The following is a 24213-nucleotide window of genomic DNA, read 5'->3' as shown; positions in this document are numbered from 1 at the left end:
TTTTTATTTTTATTTTATTTTTAATAATAATAAAGGAAATAATTTGTTAGGAAAGTCAAACATTGATTTATTTGTTACCCTTGTCAAATTTATATAAATCTCAAAGAAATGTGTCATTTCATCCAACGTTTGGGGTGGAGTATTATTTTTCTAAGAAGGGTGTTTAGAGCTTTTGAGCACTTGACTATTTCCCTAAACGTGTGTAGTCATCTTGTCCTATATACACCACATAATTACAAGTAGACTTGGTAAACGGGTTGGGTAAGATCAAGTTTGGATTTAATTAATTGAGTTATGGGTTAGATCGGGTTCAATTACTAAGGTAAAAATTCTTGGGCTCGTTTTTGCTGCTAGGTTATATATGTTGGTCAAGGCTGGCCCAAGGCCTAGGCAACATAGGCCTAGGCCTAAGGCCCCACAACAACAAAGAAAATTCCCTAGGAAAAAAGGCCTCATCTCCGATGTAAAAGACCCAAAATTTTTTAAATGATTGTGCACTTATTTTATTTTTTATTTTTAAATGAGTGATGATAAAGATACCATAAATTTTACTATAGGTTTACATATTGACATGTCACCAATTGCCTAAAAAAGTAAATCCAATACTCATTAATTAAGTTGTTGAAGTTCATCAATCACAGTGTCACTATCATCTTTAGTATTTTTATTTTTAATATCTAACAAGGCTTTCAAAATAGGAGAGCAATAGAAATTTAATCCAATTGAAACCGTAAAATCTTTATAAAAAAAAATGTTGCAAATGTGTTAAATCATCAACGATGACTAATCTCTCCTAATAGTTTGAGACTTTAATTTTTATAAACTAATCACCTACAAACAGGGGCGGAGAGAGGGGGGGGTCGAGGGGGGGCAACTGCCCCCCCTGACCTTCTCAAAAAATTTCTATGTTTTAGTAGTATACTATTAATAAACATAATAAAAGGTTATTTGCCCCTCCTGACAGAAGCAACTTTTTAGTCAACAAGAAGACAATTTTACATCCACAAAGCACTAAAGCAGCACTTTTATTAAATAATAGGTACCCCGCCTACAAGTACATTGGTTTTGCACACAACTTCGTTGAATAGGACTGGGAAAAAAAATATAGTGATACCAAACTGTAGAACCTCACCAGTCAGCCTCTTATTTACAATTTTTTTTCTCTTGTAATCAACCATTTTCAGTCTCAACCTGAGGTTTTTGCTGATCTAAAAAAAAAAAAAAAAAAAAAAAAACCTGAGTTTTTGCTATAAACTCAAATGTCTACATAAGATTTTAAAAGCATTTATGGCATTGAGGAACATATATATACTTCATAGTAATATGTCCAGGTCAAATTCTAAACGAGCTTGTGTCGAAGTAGATTTTGCAATTGAGTAAATTTAACTAGAAATGAAAAAAAAATGAATTAAAGTAAAATTTTATATTAGATTATGTATGACAATGACTTTGGCATATAGTTGTTTATTTATCTTGTTATTAGTATCGATTAATATTTCTTAGATTAATTTTACCTTCAATCTTGTCTTTAAATCTTGCCCCTCCTGACTTGAAATCCTGGCTCCGCCACTGCCTACAAAGCCGCACATCAAATAATATCTATCTATCTATTTCTCTTAAAAAGAAGATATAAAATTAAAATTTAGATTATAACTTTAGTTAAGTATGCATAGTCATATATCCAAATTAAAGTAAGTTTCTTTTTAAAAAAATAATATATATTTTAGTTCTTTTTGTTAAAATTTATGCTTTAACTATGATATTTAATCCACTATATGAAATTAACTTTAGTTTAGTTAGTATTATTCATCAATTTATGTATTTAATTGCATCAAATTAGACTTAATTTAATTTGTATTAAATAATTTTAATTAATTAATGTTTACTTATAAAACGCCTCACATAAATTTTTTGATTTACACCTCAAATTATGTTGGGCCCGCGTGATGTTGGTGGCATGTTGATGAGGTTGTGATAAACCAAGGTCTGAAAATGGCTTTGACTGCGTCATAATATGTCCCAACATTTTTGTTTTGTTTTTTTTTTTTTTTTTGAGAAAGATACGTCCCAACATTTAGAGCCATTGAAGTGGTCATTCTAGTGCACTTTCTATACCTATTCCAAGGTACTCATTTATCATTAAATTAATGTTTCTTAAAAAGGGAAAAAATGTTAACCATATTCAAAATACAAATTATGCATAATTATAATTTTCTTGTCCATTAGAAAGTTATATATGCATACATTATAAAACACAAAAATGAAAAAAAAAAAAGAAAAAAGAAAAGATATAAAAAGTTCATAAAATATGCCAAGAGTTTCATAATTTAATTGAAACTTTCTGCCGTGTCTAATGAAGATACCCATAGGGTTCAAACCCTCCCCCAACAATCAAAAAAAGAGTTCATAAAAGTATAATGTGATACAAACTAGTTATATATTATACAAGACACAATTAACCACTCTTCTTTTGTTTAATTACTACCTAGCATGGGGAGCTATATCTGATTCATACTCCAAATGGGTCATTTTGGAAGGAATTCTCGGAGTTGTTTTATTCCCCTCAATTTCCATCCTTTGAGTTCTTCCCCAAGCCATCTCTAGAGCTAAACATTCCTTCAATTCTGCCAACACATAATTCATGTCTGGCCTTTGGATAGCTAATGATGGTATACATGACATGGCTATCTCTATAGCTTTCCAAGCAGAATTAGTGTTGAATTCCCCTTCTAATCTTGGATCAACAATGTTTTGAACATCACCCCTTTCAATCAAAGGATTAACCCAGTCAAGTATGTGATTGTTTCTCACAGGGCCTCTAAGTATTGCAGGGCGGCCAGTGATTAGCTCAAACAAAATAATCCCAAAGCTATAGACATCACTTTTCTTATTGAAGTTTCCAGATACTTGAAATCTGTAAATAAAACACAAGTGGTTAGATAAATACAAGAAATCCATAGCTTGATTTAATTCTGTTGGTTATTTCTACCATTATATCCTATTTACACTCAATCATTAATAGCAGTTGGAATCCGGATGCTTTGGACAACTCCCACTAGTTAAGAAAGTGATATGTTCATCCAAATATTAATAAGATGTACTTGAAAAAAAAACCAAAAAATTTGACAAATTCTGTGCAATTAAGAGAAGTTGTAAATTTTACAAATTTTGGATGTCGTGAGAACTTGGAATTCAATGTGGTGATCCTTACGGGTAGAACATTTTTAAGTAGTAAAATTTTAGATAAAAAGCTTAGTGTGTTGCAAATTCCATTAGTAGGTCTAAATGCTTACTCAGGATCAAGGTACCCCAATGTGCCAGCTGGGCGAGTTGACACATGAGAGTCCCTTTCAGTTGCAAAGGCTCTAGATAGCCCAAAATCAGCTATCTTGGCTTGCATGAGTTCATTTAATAAAATGTTGGAAGGTTTCAAATCTCTATGGATTATAGGTGGCTTGCAACCATTATGTAGATACTCCAACCCTGCAACTCCATCAGAAAACCATCGTAAACTTTTATTCAAGAAAAAAAAAAATCAATTATAAAAATATTGATGATTAAAAATCATGTAATTGATTAATTTGCAAACCATGTGCTGCATCCACTGCAATGTGAAGTCTCTCATTCCATGTCAAGACATTTGTGTTTGTAACTGCAGTCAAAACATATCAATTTTTCTCTTTCAGCTGAATTGTTATTGAAAATAGCTCTGGTTTTGCAATCATTCATAAAACATACACATTCCTAAACGCAATGATAGGAAACAGCAACAGCACTTCAGTTATATAAAGCTTAGATTGGCTAGTTGGCACCTCACCCTTCCCCTTTTTGGTCTGTTTTAATTTGGTCTGATGTTTCAAATAGGTGTATCATGAAACAAGTAAATGTCTCTGGATAGTTCTCAGGCTTTTCATCCTTTTTTTTTTTTTTTGAATCTTTTTTCTGCCTCCCCACATTCTACTATATTTAGATAGCACCATAGTGGCTTCACTAAGGCGCAAGACTTAGTTGAAGTTTCATGCTAAGAGCAAGCAAAATGGGACTACCCATGCATTTGGTATGAGTTGCACTTTGTAAGCGGGCTTGCCCCATACATGATCATGTTTCTGATTTGATAAAGGTTACTTATAGTGAGTCAAAGAATGAAGCTCCTTTGAAGAAAATGGTAAATACCTGATAAATGTTGGTGCAGATTGCCATTAGCCATGTACTCATATATGAGTGCCTTCTCTTCACCCTCATCACAGAATCCAACAAGAGAAACCAAGTTTCTATGATGAACTATCATCAAGAGTTGTGCCTATATTTCAAAACCAGTTCTACAATTTAGTTGAATGAAAATCTTTTAGCTGCATGCCTTGTGTCATCACAGCTTCAATTTAAAATAAAATTTTCAAACTAATTGAAAAGACTAGCAGCACCTAACCTCTGCTTGAAATTCCTTATAGCCTTGGTATGATGAAATAGAGAGAAGCTTAACAGCAACTTGAGTTTCATCTTTCAGTTTTCCAAGGTACACTTTTCCAAATCCTCCTTCCCCAATGATGGTTTTGAAGTTATTAGTTATGCTCACAACCTCAGAGTAGCTATACTGTTGATTCTGTGATTTGATACTGGATTTGGTAACCGTACCTACAGGAAGGACTGTTTTCATAATTGTAACATGTAGAGTTATATTAAAAAATATTGTGGATTGTGTGGGAATATGTACAGTTTATGTTCTAATTCTCTCGTGTTTGTGTCCTCAAATCTAGGTCATCTTAAACAGAATCATTACTAGGATTAAATCCGAAGTCCACCTATCCTAGACATAGGGTGCAAATAAACTCACGGGAATGTGTAACCAAATCCACCTTGTAAGGACACAAGGAAAAGGGCTAGGTCATCTCATGTATGTAATTGTTATTGAAGAGAATGAGTGCATTTAGCTCTCGTTCACATGTTAAAGTGTCCCTGGATGTATCCTGGATGTATTGAATTGTCAGTCAATTGCATAATATGCTTTCATGATCGTGTGCTTGGTCACAACGGCCTCTGGTGAAAATTAATTAGTGTTTTCTATATTTTCATTGATTCTATAATTTATTTTCATTAAGGCTTGGGTGTACCACAGGAAAAATAGGACTAGCTAGGATTGGGTACTACATCTCTTGTAAACAACATCACCTCAGCGAATTGTGATGACAATTACAAAAGTAGAAAATAAAGAACTACCTCCATGTCTTTTCATTCTATAGATAGCCCAAGCACTAAAGATGAATAGAAGGACCAGGACAGCTGCTATTGATGATGCAATAACTGGAATAACGAACACCTTTTTCTTCTTTCTGTTGCATGGATCTGACAGACAAAGATCTGGATTTTCGCTGAAACTTGGATAAAGTGCATCAAGGAAATATGCCATTGTAAGTATATTATCAAACATGGATGGTGTTGTCATCATGAAATACAAATTAACATTGGAAATATAAAAGAAATTGTATTACAAATCAGTGAACAAGTGAACATATTCTTTTTTTAGTATTTGCCATGTACAGAAGCCACATATAAAAGGGAAAATATAAAAATCAAAAGAAAATGACAAAATGAAACTAGAATTATTAAGAAAATGAAATATTGGAGGAAGGAAAATAAGCTAACCTCAAGACCAATTTCCCATCCCTAAACATTTTCTGAAGAACCGCAGGAACAGAACCTGTGAGCTTGTTCCCACTTAAATTACTGCAAAGATAGTGTTAGGTAGATCACTTCAATTCCCTTTCCCAAAATTAACATTTAAAATACTAAGATCAAAGAACGACAACTTACAGGGTGTTCAAATTCTGCAATTGTGCCAAAAATTCTGGCAGTGACCCAGTTAAGTCATTGTATGACAAATCTCTGAAAAAGGAATTAGGAAGATTTTAACTAAACATATCCATAATTGTTATGCTAAACAATTGTTTTAATTTTTTGATGACTTGATATTCAACATTTGCATATAACACTTTCCAAGTGAATATTCCTGGGATCAAATCCCAAAAATACACTCTTCAAGCTTTAACACCTTCGGCAATTAAGGATCCCTCATCCATGAGCCAATTGGTAATCTCAAGCTGGCAGATGGTGTTGCTGGACCAGCCAATGTCAAGCTAGCATTATTTAATAGTAACTGAATGCCACATATCAATCACAAATAAAATTAAGACTCACAAGGACTGCAGTGCTTTCAAATTGGAGAATGAAGTTGCAATCACGCCTGTCAAATTGCTTGAGCTCAAGTTCCTGTTTGTCATTATGAAAGAAGGAAGAGCTGTTGCCATTGTTTGAAAAATAACATGCAATTTTAACAAAATTATTCCCATGCAGTTAGTAGACACCCACCACTGGGGGCACTATGTTTTTGAATGTCAAAATGAAAATACATTCAGTTAAATATCAGAAAGCATGGCAAAACTTTTTTTTTTCTCCTCCTTGATTGCACATATCAAGGAGGATGTTCCATTGTCCAATTTCCTATAGTGATACATCACATTTTCTTCTCAATTAAAATGAGGATCCATTTTAAGTGATGCCTCCAACTCCAAGTTAATGAGGATTTTTTCAAATTAGATGATATTTTGATTGAAATTTCACAGCAAACTACAATGCAAGTTTTGATGTTTTGGACGTGTACTTACAGTGAGATGATCCTTGGAGGATTGTTGTTACTGCAGTTCAAACCGTCCCATGAGAATTCACTTGGGACACATGGATCACCTTGCCAGTTTTTAGTCACTCTGTACCGTTCCTTGATTTCCATGATAGCTTCAACTATTGTTTTTAATGGAAAAAAAGAATTCATAGATGATCATTCAAAAAGAAAGTGGGAGAGAGAGGAGGGTGAATTATAAATACAAAATGAAACAGGAATATGAAAAGATTGTAAAGTGACAGTCAGATCCAAAATTTGCAGCAGTTGAAGAAATCTGCCTTGTTTGATGGTGTTCAAAGCAAACTATCAACAATTACAAATTCTATGGTGACTGATAACAATGCAACTCATGATACCACGTCATTTCATCAAAATTTTGAAATAACTTGAAGATTTATTTTGCAGTTAATTAATGAAGATGTGTGGTCATATTCTAATGATAGATTTTAACATAAAAAAAAATCCCAATGATAGATATCTACAATTAACTTGTCTCATAGCCAAGAGCTGTGTGGGTGTAGGCACAAATTTATATGTCAAATATAAATTGAAAACAAAATTTTGTTTGAAGATGAAGATCATCAATAACACCTATGGCCATAAATTTGAATAACTAATAGAGAGTCTACAAAAATAATATTGGACAATTAATTATGATATTATCTAATTTATTAATAGAGTTGTGTAGGTTTAGGCATAAATTTATATGGCAAGCCTTTTCCCAAAATTTTAGTTGGAAAACCAAATTCATACTTGGTTTTTCAATTTATTTTGATTTCATCTATTGGTTTACACAATAAACACGTTTTTAACGTTTTGAATTATATAAAAAATGTTAATAATGTTTTGCACATACCAAATACCAGAAAATGTTTTTCAACTCATTTTTTAGGTCTACCAAACATAGGAAAATGGGATAATTTTTCAGAAAATTCTTTTAAAATGACTCATTTTATAGAAATGTATTCATTGAAATAAACGGAGTGTAAAATTGTTCATTTTCTATTTTTGCAACAAACAAAGGCTCATCTTGCGAACTCTTCTTGATGGAACACAGGTATGCATCAAGCCTTCCTAATCTTAGAAACAATTGTTGCTTTTATAGCTTAGCATGTTCAATTCAGAAAAGACTCCCTCTTCTTTTAATTGACAGGACTGTCACTAATATTCTAAAGTCTATTGTATAAGCAGTTGAAGAATCTCTTATTCATGTAAGTTAGCCGCAAACTGAGCATAATACTCGCAAGGAAGATAGAAAAGAGAGGAAAACATACCATCATCTACGGCAGTTGGTTTATTTGGGAGCTCTTTGAACACAAAAAACTCAACAGCATTGAGGATTGGAGGAAGCTTAGTTCCCTCAGCTGCAGTTATTGAAAAGTTAAGCAGCTCCCCACTACTAGGATGATCAGTTTGTACTACGGTTATTGGATTTAGATAATCAAGTTTAATAGACTCTGTTAGGTAGTGCTGGCCATTCAAATTAATTGTCAATTCCCTCTGCTGGCCAGCTTCAAGCTTCTCAATCTCAGCAAAGTGAAAGTAAACATAACATTTTGAAAGAGAATCTGGCAGACTCCAGGAGAAGTTCAAGGGAATGCTAGCATTCTGTGATTGGGCAGCAGTCCTTAACACTATATCAGGTATGTTGTTAGCATTCTGGGAATTTATGGTCGAGCTTGTGGTGACTTGAACCCAATCATCATCTAGTTCAGGAATCCAGTAGCGATCATAGACATCATCAGGATACCTAATTGGGAGAAGTTTTTTCAGATTGTGTTGGAACAAAATAATACGGCAACAACCTGACATACCACTATACTAGTAGGCATTCAAGAGCATTTAAAATTGATCCACATAAAAATAAATAAAGGTAGCCAGAAACTTAGAAATACTGTTGGCATGGAAAAAATTAATTGCATGCAGCCGGATGGTGAGCTTGTTTTTCTTATCATATTAAGTTTTAGAACATATAGCAGTAAAGATGATAATCATGAGTGATGTCAGAGATATTATAAAATGAAGGGCATGCCATTATTTATCCATATGAAACTGAATAAGTTCTAGCCATACCATTGAAGATGAATATTCAGTGATTGACATCAATTCTGTTGTAGAAAGAAAACTAAAATGAATATGATGCAAATATGAGATCCATGATGTGGTTTGACAAATTTATTTTTAGCTCATGAGGGTATAACTAATTCACCTGACTCCTGATTGATCACTTTCTCTGCCAATGTCATATCGCTTTGGGTTTGTAAGTGCCCCACCTGCTGTATGATAAATGGAATTGTCCAAAAGCCGTAGTTCCAGTGCTGAGATGTAGGGTATTCCATTGCCGGTGTTCACTAGACACACATCTATGTAATCGGTCAAGGGAACATAAATGACAGAATCAGATCCATTTTTTATAGTCACTGTTCTCCATAAATTAACCCCAATATGTAGGTCAAATGTAGGGACCTGGTTTTTGCCATCGTAATTCCCATAAAAGAATCTTGCCCTGATCATATAATTATTGTTTTTTCCTTGCTCTGGTCTCAGGGTGTAACAATTCCTTTTTCCTTGAGGAAAACTTCTCAAGCTCTTTAGATACTGTGCAAGATCCGTGGATGAATCAGCAGGTATTGTGTTAACTATTCCAGTATCTATTAATTCTTTATCTGACTTGTAAGGAATTCCGGTTTCCTTGTCAGTGTAATCTTCATCGCCGCCACAGTCAATGCTAATGAAACCTTGAAATTTTGCAAAAAGAAAAGGGGGAATTACACACAAGCAATCATTATGGTATCCTCAAATAAGGTTCCAATATGAGTTTCAGCACACCCCATGTTTTTCAGCGTTAAAACTGGCACCAAAATTCCTAAGACACAGATTATCAAACAGCTTAAGCTCCAAACATCGTTGAGTCCGTTGATTTAACATCAACCTTTTTGTTACCTTGTGAACTCCCATGCTAATACAAAACAGTATGTTAAAGCTAAACCGTAGGTTTTTGTTTCATTTAAACTTTCAATTTTAAAGTTTCAGATGATTTAGATGTTAATCCTTTTATAAAAAAAAGGAAGTGTTTACTAATTAAAAGCTATTAGACAACTAAAAAAAATTATTCATGCAGAAGTACAACTTTCTAAATGGCCTCCTTGTGTGTAATAATTTACACTAATTGAGGACCAGTACCAATAACTATCTAGTCAAAGAGAGTACAATTCAACAGACAAGTTGTTTAAAGCTTGAGCAACTTGAAATAGGTGAGGCCATTGGGAGTGAGGGCCAAGAAAAAAATAATGATGAATGGAACATGCACATAGGAAGCTATATGCTGAACATTGTAAACATGTTTGAAAAAATTGATAAAAGATTACTTTTTTATTCAGATAAAGGCGACTTTAGTTGGTCAAAGTTATAAATATTCGGAATACTTCGGAATTTGCAATATTTTTCCATTACACTAAATACCCTACGCTACGTATGGGATTGCGCAAGTTCTTTAAAGGGTTTCTTAGAAATGTTTGTTTTGACAAGGTTTCTAAGAAATGTCGGGAAGATCATTTTTTTTTTTTTTTTTTTTTTTTAAGAAAGCAGTAATATTTATTAGAATACATATCACGAAAGTAATATATAGAATTTTTCAAACAAACTTATAATACATTACATAACTAAAGTACCACTATAAATATTTTCCTTTCCAAATAATGCTAAATTGGAAAATTCTTACTGATTCTCATTTAGGTCTACCAGTAACATGCATTACTTTTTTACTTGTTAATAATCATTCACCAAATTAGCATTTTGTAAAAAATAAAATTGTAAAATAGTTTGTAGTTTTAGTATTTTGCTTTCCACAAATATAAGGATTTAATATTATTTACATACAGTATTAGTGGCACAAAAAATTTTTTTTTATTGGAAGACTGATAGCAGTAAATAGATGAAAAATCAAATAGCACCATCTCTTTAATAGGTGAATGCTTCTTTTTCAAGTGAAGTTGTCGGAATTATTTGTAATAAGATATTGGCTACAATTTAAATTGTCATTTTATATTATTAATAATGTGACAGACAGCTTTTAATGATTACGTTACGTGATCAAATCCATTAGACTTAATGAAAAATAATACTAAAATGTGAATTGTGAAAATTTTAATATATAGGACATTAATTGTTCAGTTTAAAAATTCAAGTACTAAATTGACACTCATTATTTAAACCGGTTTATTAAAAAAAAAAAAAAATCTTTCTTTTTCATGATTAATTTTCTTTTCAATTTTGTTTTGGACACAACTTATTTCACTACCTGTCCGTTGAGATATATGGCCGACTCAATAAGGCATTTTTATTTATTTATTTAAGTTGTAATTTTTCACCTCAATATAGTATTTAAATATTTTATGCTTCTTGAGATGCAAAATTATTAATTAAATTTTTGTATTTAGAATTTGCTAACATTTCATTTTCCATCAATAATATGGCTAATTCATATCAATCCATGGTAGGATTTTATAACCATAACCAATACACGTATTACCAGTAAAATTATATGAGTGATATATCCATTCATAAAAGAATTTGGTTTTTTTTTTTTTTTAATATTACAAAGTATTGTTATTTTACACATTTGAATATCATTACAATTATATTCATTGTTAACTTTTTGTGGTATTATTTTATTATCATCTAATTCTTTGTAATAATTTTTTTTATACATTTGTGGGGATTTTCATATAAATTTTTTATTGTATATTTTTTATATTGTTAGTATTAATTTTTTTTTTTTTTGGATGGGAATATCAAATCTTATTTGATATTGAATAGATGTGTGTGTGTGTGTATATATATATATATATTTATTGTTAGGTTTTAAAGATTTAGGATTAAATGTTTAGAGTCTCAATTTGTATATGTTGGCAAACCGAGAATAAAAACATGTCTAGAATAAATGTTAGACATTGCTCAGAGTGTTTCAAGTCAAGTCTCAAGAATATTCAAGCTGCAGGACAAAGAGTCATTTTCTGTGAAGCTCGATCGATGAAAAAATTAGGCTCGACCAATCGAAAATTGCAGAAAAATAATTTATGCAGGATTTTAAATCAGGCCCAAGCCCACGAAAACGTTTAGGGTTTTAGTTCAACACTCCTAAGTATAAAAAGGAAAACTCTAATTACGTTTTGAAAACTCTTGAAAGACTTGTGAGTTACTCCTATGAGATCGAGATGTTCTGTACCTTTAGACTCTACAAGTGTCTACCGAAACAAGATCTACAATCAAGTAATGGTGGAATCTAGTTGCTATAGAATCAACAAGCTGTGATTTGAAACCTTTGAGTGGAGTCTCAAAGTCACAAACGTGGGAGTTTATGTTCTGCAAATCCAAGAGAAAAGGAGTCTGTGGATTCAAAGCTTGCACGTGCTCATGTTAGTAAGTTACTACTAGAGGTAGTAATAGATTTAGGGTTAAATCTTTTGTAAAAACTTCACTTCTCTTATAATAGATTTGTTTTACCTTGAAGATATCTAAATCAAATCCTCCCCAGGTTTTTACTTTGAGAATGTTCATTTCATTGGTTTTCCTAAGTGATCATATTGGTGTGCTCTTTATTTTTCGGCTATTGTGCATGATATGATCTCTCTTTGTTTAACCTAGATCTCATAATTAACTTAAGTAATTACTTGGCTAATATATTAGGTTAAACAATTTGCTTTAAGGGGTCTAAACAAACAAATATATATATATATATATATATATTCATATATAAATGGGTATGTTCTACTAGAAATTCAAAATTAACAAAATAACATAAATACTATATATAATATAAAGTTATAATGTGATAAAGAATATATAAAACAAAATTTAAAGAATAAGAGCAATAGAATCTAATTTATCAAATTCTCCTTGCAAGTTCATTCAATAATAAGAAATAATAGATAACCTCAACTTGATTTATTAATCAAACCATACTTGATCTCAGAGCTTTTAAATTTGAGATCTAACATAAGTGTATTATCAAGCCCATAGTAAACATATTATCAAGTCTATTTGGTTTAAATGAGTAGTCCAAACTCCCAATTGATTAATTAAAGGCTTAGTAAGATATAAGTTTATTTATCAAACATATTACCAAGTCTATGAATGAGCCTAGACTCGGTTTTTTTTTTTTTTTTTTTTACTTGGGCTTGGCTTTTTTATCAAACAAGTTTAAAATTAGGGCTCATACTTGGCTTATTATGTACAAACAAATATGAATAAACATTTTTTTTTTTGAGAAACATATGAACAAGCATTTTATGAAGCCAATCTCGAAATGTTTATGAGCGGCTTGATTCATTTATAGCGTTTGGCATTTTCTTATGGACTAGGATGGTTTCTTATAAAAAAAAATTCACACTTTGTACGTACGCACTAGTTACACATGGTGATGGTGTTAACGGAGTGTGGATATTATTTGCATGTGTCCTTTTTTTTTATTGGGATTTGGCCCCCTTTTTTTGTTAATTGGGGAGCCTTAGGCCAAGACCTTGAGTCACCCCTATTGACTATTGACTTGTATAGTTACTCATTTTTTAAAATACACTTCCAACAAATTCTCTATTTCATTCTCTATCTCATTTAAATATTATTTTTTTCATTCATTATTTATTCTTTTTTTAACAACTACACATCTTCTAACATTTTTTTTAATTATTATAATAAGAAAAAAGTATTTGAAGAGTGAACAGTAGCTCATCAGACTTGATGAGTTATTGTTCATGAGCCCAAAAAAAAAAAAAAAAAAAAAAATCTAGGAATAGAGAATCCATTGGAAAGCTTTTTTTGGGTTTCACTCTCTATTATAGAGAGAATTTTATGTTTACATAGATCATTGGAGATGCTCTAATACAAATGAACAAAGCTCCAAGAAGTTCTCAAAAAAAAAAAAAAAACGCTCCAGGAATATTAATATATGTATTAAAGCTGTATATAGTAACCCGTCTTTTAGAGCATTAGAATCCAAAATGCCAAAAAATAAAAATTATTTTACGCTTTAAAAATCTATTTTGTTTATTTTACCTCTCATTTTATAACTTTTCCAACGTCCTGTTCTTATTTTCACATTCATCATAATAAAATAATATATATTTTTTAATAAAATAAATATAAAACTATCCCCCTCTCTTTCACCTGTCCCGTCTTTTTACTCTATCTGTCTCTTTTCATCATTCACAAACTCAAGTCTCAAACCCAGAACAGAGTAACCCAAATCAAGCCAGCCACCAACAATCAAAACTGAAACCACCACCAACAACCAAAACAACCACCACAATCACCCACACTACCAACCACAAAATCACCTGAAGATTGATCGAATTCGAAGTGACCATGGTAAAGAATTCGAGAACTCATATATGAAGTCCTTTTACCAAAAATCAAGTATATCTCAAGAATTCTCTGCTCCTATTACTCCTCAGCTGAATGGTGTGGTAGAAAGAAAGAACAAAGTTATTCAGGAGATGGCCAGAGCCATGTTATACAACAAGGATTTGGCCAAAAACTTGTGGGGAGAAGTAGTTAACATTGCTTGTCATACAGTTAATAAGGTGTACTTCAAACCCGGTACCAAGAAGACTCCATATGAGTTATGGAAAGGAAGGAAGTCAAATGTGAAGTACTTCAAGATCTTTGGAAGCACCTGTTTCATCCTCAAGGATAGATAGAATGTTGGAAAGTTTGACTCTAGGAGTGATGAAGGTATATTTTTGGGCTACTCCTCCATAAGTAAGGCTTATCGGGTATACAACAAGAGAACTATGAAGGTAATGGAAACAGTGAATGTTGTTATTGATGAGTCTTCAGATTCTGGTTCTCAGAAAGGAATTGAGGAGTTACCCAAAGAAATTCTTCCTCTAGAGCCTAATGAAGTTCAAGAACTTATTGAACAAGAACCTGCATCTCCAAGTGCTCCTAGTACTCCCAGTGTTTCAGAAGATTCTATAGACATACCCACTTCACCAGATTCTGAGTCTCATGAAGAGAAAAGACCTTCATCCAGGGTTAAATTAAATCATCCTCCAGAAGTTATTGTGGGAAATATGAATGAACTCACATTAAGGAAACGAACTGTTGATAAATGTGTTGTTAACTTTGTGTCTTATTCATGTTATCTATCACAAGTTGTTCCCACAAAAGTTGAGGAAGCTCTTCAGGATGAAAGTTGGGTCGAAGCAATGCATGATGAACTTCTTCAGTTTCAGAGGAATGATGTTTGAACATTGGTACCTAGACCGGAAGGTGAACACATCATTGGTACAAAGTGGATATTCTGCAATAAGACTGATGAGGAGGGCAATGTAATCTGCAACAAGGCTCGGCTTGTAGCTCAAGGATACTCGCAAATGGAAGAAGTAGACTATGATGAAACATTTGTTCCGGTTGCCCGTATGGAGTCCATCAAAATTCTCCTTGCACTAGCTTGTCAATTAAAGTTCAAGCTTTATCAGATGGATGTGAAGACTGCTTTCTTAAATGGTTTGCTCAAAGAAGACATTTATGTGGCTCAACCAAAAGGATTTATTGATCCACACTTTCCAGATCATGTACTGTACCTCAAGAAGGCACTCTATGGGTTAAAGCAAGCCCCCAGAGCTTGGTATGATCGGCTTACACAATACTTGGTGTCACATGGGTTCATAAGAGGAAAGGCTAATCAGACTCTTGTCATCAAAAGAGAAGATAACGAGCTAATAGTTGCCCAAGTCTATGTTGATGACATTATCTTTGGATTAACTAAGGATGAACTTGCTCATGGTTTCTCAAAACTCATGCAGGTCGAGTTTGAGATAAGCATGATTGGAGAGCTGACTCACTTCCTTGGGTTGCAGATTCATCAACAAGATTCAGGTATATTCCTATTTCAATCTAAATATGCTAAGAATCTTGTGAAAAAGTTTGGTTTAAAATCTGCTAGTTGTGTTAGAACCCTTATGAGCCCAAATGTTAAACTCACTGTTAACTTGTTAGGTAAAAGTGTTGATCCTTTTCTATATAGAAGCATGATAGGTAGTCTTCTTCACCTTACTGCTAGTAGACCTAACATTAGTTACAGTGTTGAAGTGTGTGCTAGATATCAGGCTAATCCCAAAGAGTCTCATATGACTGCTTTAAAAAGAATCATAAAGTATGTCAAAACCACTGTTGAGTTTGGTGTGTGGTACAGTAAGGACACAAGTGATGTCCTAGCTGGGTACTCTGATGCTGATTGGGTTGGGAATGCTGATGATAAAAAGAGTACTTCAGGGGGTTGTTTCTATGTGGGTAATAATCTTGTCTCTTCAATGAGTAAAAAGCAGAACTCCATCTCATTATCCACTGCAGAAGCTGAGTACATTACTGCTGGTAGCTGTTGCACCCAGCTCCTATGGATGCAAAAACTCCTCCATGATTATGGTATCTGTCAAGAACATCTCACTATCTACTATGACAATACCAGTGCCATTAACATCTCTAAGAATCCGGTTCAACATTCTAGAACCAAACACATAGAAATTCGACATCACTTCATTAGGGAGCTTGTCGAAGATGGTACTCTCACTCTTGAGTTTATTCACATCGATGATTAGAAGTAGGGCTGTCCAAATAAATCGCCCACCCGCCCAACCCACTCCACCCGCCCGGACCCGAATCGGAATCACCCGTTCCGACGGCTTTGGTGGTCGGACTCGGGTCCCGACTTCAAAAACCCGACGCCGGTGGGTCGGATGTCAGATCTCTTCCTCTAAAACCCGTGAAACCCAACCCGCCCGACTTCCATTAAAATCCGGCCATTTTTTCCAGATTCCAACTAGTTTTTCTTATATTCCAACCAGTTTTTCCCAGATTCCGACCACCTTTTCCCGATTCCGACCACCTTTTCCTAGATTTCGACCATTTTTTCCCAGTTTCCGACCATTTTCTCCAAATTTCGACAAATTTTTCCCAGATTCCGGCAATTTTTTTCATATTCCGGCAACTTTTTCATTTAAATCCGTCGATTTCTGGCACAATAAACATCGGATTTGGCTGAACCAGTGATTTCTCATCACGATTTGGTAGAAATCTCGCCGAATCCAACTGGATCTCACCGGATCTTGGATGGCTCGCCGCGTTTCGAAGGATTCTAGTGGTAATTGGGTTCACCCGAAACCAACGACCACCCGCCGGCAATCTGAACCGACGAACCCGTTACTGCTATGGGTCGGTTGCGGGTTGAAAAACGACCACCCGATCTTGTACGGGTCGGTTGGGGGTTGAGCAAAAACCCGACCCGCCCGACCCATGGACAGCCCTAATTAGAAGGCTGACCTGTTTACCAAACCTCTTGACAGTAAACGCTTCAAATTCCTTCGTCAAAACATTGGTGTTATCTCCATGGGATGATCTTCTTCTCTTTTTCTTTCTTCCTCATGCATCTGCATCTAGTTTTTATGCTTTGGTTGTTTAACATGTTTTTGTTTAGTTATTTTTTAGTTTTGCTTTGTTTTGTTTTTTATATAAAAATTTTAAAAAAAAATTGAAAATCAGAAAAACACAAAAATAGTGTGTGTTTTGTGTACATTGGTACTTGTGTACCTTGAATGGCCATTGAAACAAAGTCTTCTAAACTTTGTATCATTTGTAGCTTAGATGAGCATCTCTATGCACAACTAAGCAAGTGAGCTTTGTGGCTCGTGTTTGTGATGAGTAAAATTAAGTTATCTCTTATACTTAACACTCATATCACTTTTTTTGATGGGAAGGATTGGAAAATCCTAAGAGAAAGGCATAAATAACCATCTCACCATTGTTGCCTGCCAATCATAATATAACACCTGTATGCTTTGACATAGCAAAAGTGCAGTGTCAATGACATTTGTGTGCTTAGGCATAGCAAAATTGGAATGTCAAACATCATTGGGTATTTCTTTTCTCTCTCTAATATGCCCATGTATGATATGCTTAAAAGAAAAACATGCAAAGAAAAATCAAAAGCAAAAAGATAAAAAAAAATGCTTTAAATATGATTGCAAGCGTGTATTCTAGGAGATGTGGGAGTTATAGAATGTACATCGAAGGTGATAGTCCCTATCAAGCAGTTATGATTGTGTGTGAGTTAAAGTAATTTTCTCATATCTCAAATCATCATAACATGTATACACTTATGCAATCTTGCGATATTTTTCACACACAACATGCAATATTCTTTGCTATTCTTGATATATGTGTAGGTACAATGTGATTTGGCCATCACAAGGTTTTACATGTGTTAATGTATGCTCATTAAACTGTCTTGACTTGTTTTTGAAATATAAAATTGGTTAGACTTGTTTAATGTGTGTGTGTGTGTGTTTCTTTTTGAAGATCCATGTGCTTAAAATTTTTATTGAAAGATGATTTTGAGAGCTTATTATGTTGATTAGATCATTGGTTGAGTTACATGTTGGATTGCATTCATGTCTGTGTTTTTCACATTTCGAAAAACTGGTTTTAAATGCTGGCTCGACACCTCCTCGATACCTTGCTGTCTATCGAGCTTCTTCAGCTTTTTCTAACCACAATCCCGATAGTTGCTCGATACCTGGTGGATCGATTGAGAATGGCTCTGCATCCTTGATAGCTTCTCCACACCTGGTGGATCGATCGAGCTTCTGTTCTTGGTTTTGTTGGGTTGTTCCTCGATACCTCAACTGTCGACAACCATTTTCTCGACACCTCCCTCGACAGATATCTCGATACCTGCATCTGTCCAGATTTACTGCTGGCACTATTTAAGCTCCCTGTGCGATCCGAAACTCATTTCACTCGATCTCTCTCTGGATACTTCTCTCTTTTCTCTCCCAAACATTCTCATCTCACTCCAATCTTTGTTCCTTAAGGTTTCTTCGAGCTTTTTGAAGAATTTCTTTACTTGGTAAGCTTCTAATCCTTTCACATTCATGCATTTCATGTTTTGAAACCTAGGTTTTGTGGTTTTTGAAAAATTTTGGGGTTTTCCAAAATTGATGAGTTATTATTGAAATTTTGGGATGAGTTTTCACTTAAATGAGTTTAAAACCTCATACATTGCATCACATTAGCATTATAATGGTATTGTCATGCATTTAGATATGTGCTACCTGTTTGTATGCTGATAGGTTTGGATTGGGCTGAGCCCATGATGTAATTTCTTTTGCATGTCACATGTTCATACATTTCCCATGCATACGTACTCTTTTTCAATATACTTGTTATATTTGAAATTGCTTGGGACTTTTCTGATTGTCTTTCTTTTCTCTCCCTTTCTTTCTGTTTACGTTAGTCGTGTCTATGACACCTAAGCATAGATCCACTCTAGCCCGAAACCCTCTTTGTTCCGGAGCTTCTTCATCATCTGATCCTACACTATCTCATATTCGGTTCCATGATGATGATGCCTTCAAGGCATTTTCGGAGAACTTTTCTAGACGAGGCATTCATTCGGAGTGCCAAGTCGTTCTGTTAGACTTTGCTGACACCGGCCTTCCCTCTGTCTTTTTCAATATACTTGTTATATTTGAAATTGCTTGGGACTTTTCTGATTGTCTTTCTTTTCTCTCCCTCTCTTTCTGTTTACGTTAGTCGTGTCTATGACACCTAAGCATAAATCCACTCTAGCCCGAAACCCTCTTTGTTCCGGAGCTTCTTCATCATCTGATCCTACACTATCTCATATTCGGTTCCATGATGATGATGCCTTCAAGGCATTTTCAGAGAACTTTTCTAGACGAGGCATTCATTCGGAGTGCCAAGTCATTCTGTTAGACTTTGCTAACACCGGCCTTCCCTCTGTCTTTTTCAATATACTTGTTATATTTGAAATTGCTTGGGACTTTTCTGATTGTCTTTCTTTTCTCTCCCTCTCTTTCTGTTTACGTTAGTCGTGTCTATGACACCTAAGCATAAATCCACTCTAGCCCGAAACCCTCTTTGTTCCGGAGCTTCTTCATCATCTGATCCTACACTATCTCATATTCGGTTCCATGATGATGATGCCTTCAAGGCATTTTCAGAGAACTTTTCTAGATGAGGCATTCATTCGGAGTGCCAAGTCGTTCTGTTAGACTTTGCTGACACCGGCCTTCCCTCTGTCATTCACAGTAAGGGATGGGAGTCACTGTGTGACATCCCGGTCACCTATCCTCTCGTGCTTATCCAAGAGTTTTACTCCAACATGACGGGATTGATCGTTTAATACCTCTTTCCTTCACTCGCGTTTGAGGTATGCGCATTCCTATCACACCGTAACTTGTTACGGATGTGTTTCGGGTCCCTAGGATAGAGTTTCCTGACTATCCTAGTGAGCATTTGAGGACTGTGTCCAGGGATGAGTTTATGTCTGCTTTTTGTGAGCGCCCTTTTGTTTGGGGTAAGCGTCTATTTACACCATGTCAACCTTTTGCTAAAGGTCCTAGATTCATGAACATGATGATGACCTTTGTTTTGCATCCACTCTCTCACTATAACTCCATTACAAAGCCTCGTGCTCGATTTTTGTTATCTCTTCTTGAGCATCTTACTATAGATTTCTCTTCTCATTTCATTCTGTCTATTAGAGATGTTCATCTAGATTCGGTGTCCCATGATAAGCTCATCTTTCCTTCCGCTATCACGAGAATCTTACGTCATTTTTTTGTTCCTTTTCCCTCTTTCGACCATTTCACCATTATGTGTGCCATAGATTACGCTACCATTAAACGTAGTGAGGCCCAGCTTTGGTTGTGGCAGTCGGATTCAACAGCTCCTCCCTCCCATTCAGCTTCATCCCGTTCAACTCCATCCACATTCGCTTCTCCCTCTTCTTCGGGCGATGTGACTTTAGGAGACATCATGGTGCAGTTGCAGCGCATGGATGCTCGCCTAGATACACTCTCTACGGAGTTGTATCAGGTGAACATTCGTGTCAGTCGTATTGCACGGCGACAGGCGTTCATGGGTGGTTTTGCTCCTAAGGCTACTCCTTCACCACTTTCTCTCGTGGCTTCAGATTCTGAGGATAAGGATGATGATGATGGTGATGACGATGATGCTTCGGATGATGCTGATGGAGATGCTAGCTCTACCGATGAGATGTCTACTTGACACTCTTACCCTTTGTCACTCATGACAAAAAGAGGGAGTAGTTTTGGATATGAGAGTAGTCATTCTTAGGAGGAGAGTTAGTATAAGACCATTTTTTTAGGGGGAGTGTTGATATGTTTTGAGAGATATAGTGAGGATAGTATGTATCTTTTCTTTTCCTTCTTTTTAGATACATTATTCTTGTACATGAGGTCTTGTGACCATTTATAGACATACTTTGTACTTATCTCCTTATTTATGTTGATGTATGTCTTTCTTTCACCTACCCCTTCATGTGTTGTTTCTTTTCTCCCTTAATACATATGTTTCTTATACTTGTATGCAATCTATTATTTCTGTTTCACACAAAGATGTCTTGATGAGTTTTGTTTAAAGTGTTTCAGAAATACAAGTTGTCAAAGTCTACTTGCCATAAACTCTCTTCTTGCAAAGTTTTTCAAGAGTTTGTGTTTGGATAGATTTTATTGTATTCAACAAGTGAATATGAGTTGAGTGATTTATGACTTCTCTCATATGTTCATTTGTTTGTTGTGGTTTTGTTACAGATTGCCAAATAGGGAGATTGTTAGGACATATGTATTTCACATATTTAGAACATATGTCATGATGTTATGTAATTGGCTTATCCTTTGACAAAATGCACTTTACTTGTATTTTGGTAGATTTAGGATGTATTTAAATACTTCAAGAAACCATGTTTTAAGATCAAGTGTTAAAAGCCTTCAAGTCTGTCCAAGAAAACAAGTTAATAGTGCAAATTCATTAAAACTCAACAACTGACACGACAGCTGCATCTATCGAGCTTAAAAAAGCTGTTCAAAGCCCAGTGTGCTTGACACCTGCTCGACATCTCCTATCTGTCGAGGTTTAAGATTTTCAGAATTCAAATATGATTTTCTTGGGATCCGTGAATATGTCTTTGGGCCTTCTTTTCTCCTAATCCTAGACATATAAAAGGATTGTTTTAAGGGCCGTCAAAAAGTTCACAAGTTGCACAAGCATTGAGCAAACTCTGTTCAAGCAAATTGTGATCGGAGATGAAGTTCTTGCCCTAGTTCATCTCTTTCTCTTGAAGAAGTTGCTGTGTATGTGCATCGTAGGGTTTTGTGACCAAGCATCTTCTTGATCTTCATCGTGTGGATGAACTGAAGAACTTTGCAACCAACAACCTTCTTAGTTAGTGATTGAAGTCGCGTACTAGGATCCACACAATTGGTTAGTCACGTACTTGGGAGTCGTGCATCAGAAAGGGGAACTGTCACTATAGAACAAGTTCAATTGGGTATTGGGGTAAGGATTCAACTATAGGTTGGTAAGGTACTTGGGATTCCTTTACTTGTAACCACTTGTTGTGATAATAGTGGAGTTTCGAGAGTGGTGACCTAAAAATTACCCGGTGGGGTTTTTGCCGTTAGGTTTTTCCTATTCATAAACAAATCACCGTATTATTTATTTTCCGCTGCATAATTAGTTTATTGGTGATTTGTTTGTGTTACCATGTTTTTGCATGATAAATTGATTAATTAATAACTTGACTAATTAATTAATTAATTTCTATCACGATGGGTCATTCAATTTGTGGCCTTTCATTAGTATTTTTCAAATAATTATTAGTAAGTAAAATTATAAAAATATGAGAGTAATGCTAAAGATACAAACTATTCTACATAAAATTTTACAAACTGCTAATGTGGTGAGCGATTATTGGTAAATGAAAAATTGATATTAATAGTGAATCTAGATAAAAACTAATAAGAAGTTAGCTATATCAACATTTTTTTAAAATGTTATAAAATAATTTATGGTTGTAGCATTACTCAAAATATGATATTAGCCAGATTAGAACTAGTAAGAATTTGTCACATTAATAATTTGCAAAAATATTATAAAATAATTTGTGAATGTACTGTAGTATAACTCACTTGCACCTCTTGTTGTTTCTAAGGAAAAATTCAAGATTCAAATTCCCCAGCTTCAAATTATATATATATATACACCCACATATATATAGTCTTTTATTTGAAGAAAACATTTTAAAAGTTTTATCCAGATCTTAAAAAATAAATAAAAAATAAAAAGAAAGAAAGAAAGAAATATTCACTTTTTTTACTTGACATCCTTAGAGCACCCACACTAGATGTGCTAAATGTGCCAAATGCCAAATATTTGGCACATTTGGCACACCAAACACCAAAAAACACCAAATATTAGATGTTCCAAATCTCATAATTTTTACAACATGCTACAGTATTCTCATATATTTGGCCCGATACGGACATATGTGGGATATGGTTTTATTATTTTTTTATTCCTCTTTCTCCTCAGTCCCTAGGTTCCGAGTTTTTAAATTTGTGACATCTGTGGCATACGGTACGGGCATCTTGACTTCTGTGGCTACAGTCCACAGTCCCCAGATTTTAAAATAAGAATTAAAAAGAATTAAGAAATAATATTTAAATGAAGTGGTAAAAATATAAAACATTTGATAAATGAGATATTGTAAAATGATGTGGTAAAATAATAAAGTAGGCTTTTGATGTGGTAAAATGACATAATTTTTGCAAAAGCTGCTAAGGATGCTCTAAAGTTAATATACTTAAAAACAAAAGGAACAGAATCTGTACGACTTGTCATAAACCAGTTAAAAAATTCAAGTATTTAATTAACACTCAAGTCCAAATCTATTGGTAATAATCGCAAACACGGTTACACTCTCTTGATTTTGTATTAAAAAAAAAGGCAAAAAGACAAGCGGAGTCATTTATGTTTTGAGACTTTCAAGTCAACTTGAGGTAAAGAGGGAACAAAGCTCGAGTAAAAAATAAATAAATAAATAAAAGAAAAAGAAAAAGAAAAAGAAGTGGAGTAATTTTGATTATAGGAATACAGTTTCTTAAAAGAACAAAGCTCGAGTAAAAAATGAAGAAGGCTGCATTAACTATGAAAGCTAGCACAGCAAACTTCTCTACAACGTACACACATGAATTACTCGCTCCATTGTAAGAGACTAAGATCGAGTACAAGAAAGCATACATAAATGCACAACAACTTGGCAAGCACCAAAGAAGAAGAAGAGAGAAATGTTGGTTGACCAAAATTCGAAGAAGTACTTACCGGGAATTTCATCAAGTTTTCTTCCAGCGTTCTGATTATTTCCTGCAGCTAGTCTTGAGTTGCCGAGAAAAGCTATGGCTAAAACAAAGAGGAGCCGTGCTTTTAGATTTGACGAGCTATTCATTTTGGTCTTTCGCAGCAACTTTTTGTTCATGCAAGTCTATATGTCATATTAAGACGAGAGTGCGAGGCACATATATATATATATATATATATATATATATATAAATGGAACTAGCAAATGACTTGCTCTCATTTATTTAGAAAAGTGAGCAGTAACATAAGATCGCATAGACATATATGAGCCCCACATGTCTCACCGTGAGAGAAGCGAA

At 34.3% G+C, this 24213-nt stretch overlaps 1 protein-coding gene across 1 annotated transcript; it reads right to left on the bottom strand.

The window, feature by feature from the left end:
• Nucleotides 1-2298: 2298 nt before the first annotated feature.
• On the bottom strand, nt 2299-24002 carry LOC126725282 (putative leucine-rich repeat receptor-like serine/threonine-protein kinase At2g19230). Its single transcript, XM_050429844.1, has 13 exons — nt 23879-24002; nt 8883-9411; nt 7948-8423; nt 6660-6792; nt 6193-6264; nt 5809-5880; nt 5641-5721; nt 5215-5372; nt 4427-4632; nt 4174-4300; nt 3590-3652; nt 3294-3483; nt 2299-2914 (listed from the first exon to the last, which is right to left on the bottom strand). The coding sequence occupies exons 1-13, from the start codon at nt 24000-24002 to the stop codon at nt 2482-2484; spliced, it is 2664 nt and encodes an 887-aa protein (XP_050285801.1). The 3' UTR covers nt 2299-2481.
• Nucleotides 24003-24213: the final 211 nt, after the last annotated feature.

This window comes from Quercus robur, chromosome 5 (assembly GCF_932294415.1).
Source record: "Quercus robur chromosome 5, dhQueRobu3.1, whole genome shotgun sequence".
NCBI classification, from domain to species: domain Eukaryota; kingdom Viridiplantae; phylum Streptophyta; class Magnoliopsida; order Fagales; family Fagaceae; genus Quercus; species Quercus robur.
The sequence above is the reverse complement of the archived record's forward strand: the minus strand, read 5'-3'. Positions and strand labels throughout refer to the sequence as shown.